Below are 6037 nucleotides of genomic sequence, written 5' to 3' on the forward strand. Positions count from 1 at the left end.
AACACCTAAACACCCAAACACTACAACACCTAAACACCCAAACAATACAACACCTAAACACCCAAACACTACAACACCTTAACACCCAAACAATACAACACCTAAACACCCAAACAATACAACACCTAAACACCCAAACACTACAACACCTAAACGCCCAAATACTACAACACCTTAACACCCAAACAATACAACACCTTAACACCCAAACAATACAACACCTAAACACTACAACACCTTAACACCCAAACACTACAACACCTAAACGCCCAAACACTACAACACCTTAACACCCAAACACTACAACACCTAAACACCCAAACAATACAACACCCAAACACTACAACACCTAAACACCCAAACACTACAACACCTTAACACCCAAACAATACAACACCTAAACACCCAAACACTACAACACCTAAACACCCAAACACTACAACACCTTAACACCCAAACACTACAACACCTAAACACCCAAACAATACAACACCCAAACACTACAACACCTAAACACCCAAACACTACAACACAGGGGTAGCTCATTGGACTACGGTTTGGAAGATCCCAGGTTCAAACCCCACAACCACCAAGTTGCCACTGTTGGGCCCTTGAGCGCGGCCCTTAACCCTAAACTGCTCAGATGTATAATGAGATAAAAATGTAAGTCGCTCTGGATAAGAGCGTCTGCTAAATGTAAAAGTAAATGTACAACACCTAAACACCCAAACATGACAACAATCAAACGCCCAAACACTACAGCCTATGAAACTTATAAAAACTCCAACTCTACAACACGTAACCAATGAAACATTGGAAAAACCTAAAAAACATACAAACACCTACTGTGGCGCTCTTACAGTAACTATAGTTCTTATTATTAGAATTTTATATGACTTTGTTTATTCGTTTGTTTTTGGTAGCCAGATTTCACTGTATATTTAAATGTTCTTGAACAGTTTCCCTCAGACAGCTACATTAGGCCTTCATAACAAGCTCATGAAGGTTTTCTGATTAAAATGTACACTTAACCTCTAATCAGTATTTATAAAACCTATTTAAAGGCAGTTTATTAAAATTAACCTGTGATTTCTAATGTCACTCTTCACTCTTCCGGGATTTTCAGGCTCTGGCGGGGTCGATCTGAGCCAGTGGAGCACGATGAGGACGAGGAAACAATTCCAGCTTGACCTTATGAATGATGTAATATGTAATATGACATTAAAGTGTCTTGCAAAAGAATTCATACCCCTTGAGCTTTTCCACATTTTGTCACATTACAACCACAAACGTAAATGTATTTTATTGGGATTGCAGTGACAGACAAAACACAAAATGGTACAGAATTGTGAAGGGGAAGAAAAACGATAATTTCTTTTTACAAAAAAAATCTGAAAAGTGTGGCATGCGTTTATATCCAGCCCCGCTAAGTCAGTACTTTGTAGATCCATCTTTCGCTGCAATTACAGCTGCAAGTATTTTCATTTCAATTCAGTTTTATTTGTATACTGCTTTTAACAATTGTCCCTGTCGCAAAGCAGCTTTACACAATCAAATGAATTCTGGAAGTTTGTATGGGATGTGATTGTGTATTAATCAAAATGATCAGATTGTCCCTGATAAACAAGCCAAGGATGACGGCGAAAATGCTGAGGGAAAAACTCCCTGAGATGTCAATAGGAAGAAACCTTGAGAGGAACCAGACTCAACAGGGAACCCATCCTCATCTGGGTGATAACGGATAGCAGGGATCGATCTGCACTCATACTGTGTGTTAGGAAGTTCAGTATAACAGGAGATGTGGAGAAGGTCATATGGAGTCCAGTTTATTTTTGGAGACTCAGGCAGACTGTAGGAAACTCCAGTCCTGAACTATTGAGTGACTGCAGTCACGAGTCCTCAGAGAACAGCTGTCTGCATCAGCCGAGGACAGGACCGTCTTCATGGTAAAGTGGAACCGTCCCCAGTCACCACACGCATTCCTAGACAGAACACACGGGGCATCTTTGTGACAAGATCTCCAACCAGAAGCAGGAAACCAGGACAAGGCAGACAGGCAGAGGGGGACTGGATCACTGGGAGTTCAGGAGGGACCTGTAGAGCTCGACAGAGAGACAATATATTCCTTATCTTGGCAATATTTCTGAGGTGAAAGAATTCTGTGCTGGTAATATTATCTACATGATTTTAAAATGAAAGGCTGACATCTATATTCACACTGAGATTTTAGGCCGTGTACCAGCATTTCACATCTAGAGAGTGAAATTTTTGCCCGTTCTTCTTTGCATGTCTCGCCACAGATTTTCAGCTGGATTTCAGGTCTGGACTTTGACTGTTGAATGTCTGGACTTTGAATGGTTTGATCTTCCATTGTAGCTCTGGCTGTATGTTTGTTCTGCTGGAAGGTGAAGCTCCGCCCCAGTCTCAAGTCTTTGCAGACTCTAACAGGTTTTCTTCTAAGATTGCCCTGTATTTGGCAACTGTCCCCCCCACATGGCTTGTCGCAAACTGCAAACAGTACTTTGTATGGATTCCTCTCAACAATGTCGTTCTTCTTGCTGCTCTTCCATAAAGGCCAGATTTGTGGATGTCACAATTCATAGTCATCCTGTGTACAGATTCTCCCACCTGAGCTGTGGATCTCTGCAGCTCCTCCAGAGTTCCTTGGCCTTCATGATGCTGTTTGTTCACTAATGTTCTCTAACAAACCTCTGAGGGCTTCACAGAGCAGCTGTATGTACAGTATACTGAGATTAAATTACACACAGGTGGACTCGATTTACTAATTAAGTAATATCTAAAGGTGATTGGGTAATTGGAAGGTAATTAGTTAGGAGGATCAGAGTAAAGGGGGTGTGAACACAAATGCATGAAACCCTTTTCAGATATTTATTTGTAAAAAAAAAAAAAAAAAAAATGCGAAAACCATTTATAATTTTCCTTCCACTTCACAATTTTGTGCCACTTTGTGCTGGCCTGTCACATAAAATCCCAATTTAACACATTTAGGTTTGTGGTTGTAACATGACAAAATGTGGAAAAGTTCAAGAGGTTACATTATTACATTAACCAGTGTAATGTTTTTTTTAATTATACTGATTTTGTTTTATTCCTTTACAATATTAAGCAAAGTTCCATCATTTTTATTACAAATAAACATTACGTAGCATTAGCAGATCAGCACAATAAAATATTAAAAAAATTATTGTAACTTTGCTAAACTTACTTTTACATATAAAAACATCATACTATTAAACAAATGTATTTATTTTAATTCAAAAGATTTTATAAAAATTTTTCTATTCTAAAAATTCTTTTACTTTAAGATTAAGATTACTTACTAATTCTCATGTACATTTAAAGACCTTAAAATTTTTTTAACTTTTCCTAATAAAATAATATCAGTTATGGGTTGAGTATTTCAAAGAATAATCCAAAAAGTATGCTGTAATCAAATTGCTAAAAAATTGGTTTACAATTCATTAAAATGGTTCAAAATTGGTTTAAAATCTCATTTGTACATTTATTTCATTCGTATTTTCTTTATGATGTAAGATGTTTTTGCAGTCTGGAATGGTGATCTGAGTGATAACTTCTCATTTTAGAAATCTATTTCTCCTTTTATATAAAACCAATTTCATGCACTTAGGTATCATTTGAGTGCTGTTGTAATTTATTCTTTTACACTTACATTAAGACATTTGACATTTATTACATATTCAACTTCATAAAATGCATGATGAAAATATTAAAAAACACTTTAATATTTTCTTTACTCTGGCTACAAACTAAAATGAACTTCTGTGAATATTATCTTTATTTATTTTTAATTAGATTTGCATCATGCCTCCTTGTCTCACTCCATCTTTGTACATTTGCTACTTTAATTTCAAAAAGAAAAGAAAAATGCGTTTGATCTTGGACAGTAGGACGGAGGGTGGTGTGGTGTGGTGTGAATCTATTTGACTTCATACAATTTATTAAGGTTTATTAAGGTTGTTTTTAAATGGTGTTAACCCTGCCTACTATATATAAACTAAACCCAATTCAAGTGCAAGTGAGACTATTGTTAAACATTAGCTTCTAATTTAATTACTTAAGATTTATTTGTATTTAATATCTGCACATTCGCTTGAATTGCACATAAGATGTATGTAGGTTTATTAAAAGGTTTAACATGACATATAACATATATAATGTACCTATAATGTATATATAAAATTCCTATTAACTCCTGAAGTACAGCTTCGGACATGATTTTTTAAAGATACAAATTCACTTTAACTTTACATGAACTTCATCACAGAAATTACATTTTAATTAAATCTCAGATACCTAAATATTTGGAATTTCATGCCGTGATTTTACACTGTACAGGTGATCAGTAAAATAATAATAATATGAAAAGTCTAAAAATTTTATTTGATTTCATGATAACTATATCTTGATTTCTGAAATGTCTAATATTAAAAAATGGTCTTTCATTTATCCAATAAAAATACTTAAAATTGCAGCAGTAAAATGCTTTAACGATTTCAGCTGGTAAAAATTTCATTTTAACACTACAAATCATTATGAATTTGAATAAAAGTGTTTTATTTAGATGATGTCCACACAGAATTGTGTATAAAGACACAAAATGTTATTCATGGGATTAATTCTAGTAACAATAAAACGTATACATTTGTTCTCCTCGTACAATGGGAAAAAAGCAAACAGTTTATGCGTTTTTTGACGGATACGAGCTGCACACGAAACTCTAAATGATTCACATTAAATGTGTTTAATGACATTTTTTCCACAAAGTCGACAAACCGTCAACGGTATTCACTCGGTGACGTTACTGCAGGACTGAATCCTGCGACCTGGAGCTGATTAATGATAAAAAAAATAAATAAAAAAAAACTCCAAAAAATTATAGTTCCATGATCCCATATCCGACACGTACAGAAGCGCGCTGGTGACAAAACAGTGCAGTGTAAAAGTCACACTTCCACAGGATACGCAGTGATTCGATCTGATAAATTACCCTCAGATACCAGACTCAATCTAAAGTACTGTAGGACCTCTGTTCATTTGAATCGTTTCAGAGTTACGACTAAATGCTCTGGTTAGCTTTTTCAATTACTTCATTACACCCCTAATACAACACACACAGCTGCAAGTTCTTAACGCATGTAAATTAATTCTCGTTTTAAAGAGCTGTAAAATTAATGTTTCTGATATTATAAACAGAAGTGCATATATACATTTACAATGTTTTTTCAGTAACCTGATGGTTGGCTGCTTTAGTTTAGCTAATAGACACTAAAAAAAAAAGTTTACACGTGCACCTTCTTATACATTTCTTACTTATATGTTGTGTCTTTTCCTGTTAAAATATAAAAATCACGTTGTGTCAGTTTGTTCAAGTGATTTTTTTGAAAAAGTGTATAACATGAAAATGAAATGACTATCACAGGTTTAAAATTTACAATAATTAGACAAAACAGATGAATTATTAAAAGATACAATCTGCAATTAGTTGTTATTTATTACAATTCTTTTAATGTTTGTGAGAAGTTGAGAAGTTACACGAGAATAAAGTTCCAGTAAAACTTTAACAGAGACGTGATCTTATAAAGGCTTTACATAAAAATCGAACATTAAACTAAAGACACTAACTGTAAATCTACTTGTGTACAAACACAACCTAAAGTTGGTCACCATGGTTACAATACATTGATCAGACTTTATTTATATGCTGTGATAGTTCATTATCTTTTATTTTTTATATAGTAGTGATGTCACCAGCATCGCTCTGTAGCCACGCCCTTTCATAAAAATTAAAAAGAAAATGAACTGGCCCAGGCTCAGGACCGCCCCCTAGGTTTATCACATAAATATAAACATAAAGAAAAAAGATCAAAGCACCCAGCAGAGTCATGCTAATAAACTCCATCACATCCTCACATCATTTAACCTGCATTAAAGGGCAACTCCGGCACTTTGGTATTTAATCGCACTGTATGTGTGTTTCCCTAACATAAAAACCCAA

At 34.9% G+C, this 6037-nt stretch overlaps 1 protein-coding gene across 1 annotated transcript in view; it reads left to right on the forward strand.

Moving 5' to 3' along the window:
• hdac7b (histone deacetylase 7b) overlaps nucleotides 1-1263 on the forward strand; it is a 16662-nt gene extending 15399 nt beyond the window's left edge. Inside the window, exon 20 of the mRNA XM_053498157.1 lies at nucleotides 1127-1263. Within this exon, the coding sequence (XP_053354132.1) occupies nucleotides 1127-1190 (64 nt within the window). The 3' untranslated portion in view covers nucleotides 1191-1263. The remainder of the gene's footprint in view (nucleotides 1-1126) is intronic.
• Nucleotides 1264-6037: the final 4774 nt, after the last annotated feature.

The sequence above is a fragment of the Clarias gariepinus genome, chromosome 6 (assembly GCF_024256425.1).
Source record: "Clarias gariepinus isolate MV-2021 ecotype Netherlands chromosome 6, CGAR_prim_01v2, whole genome shotgun sequence".
In the NCBI taxonomy this organism is placed as follows: domain Eukaryota; kingdom Metazoa; phylum Chordata; class Actinopteri; order Siluriformes; family Clariidae; genus Clarias; species Clarias gariepinus.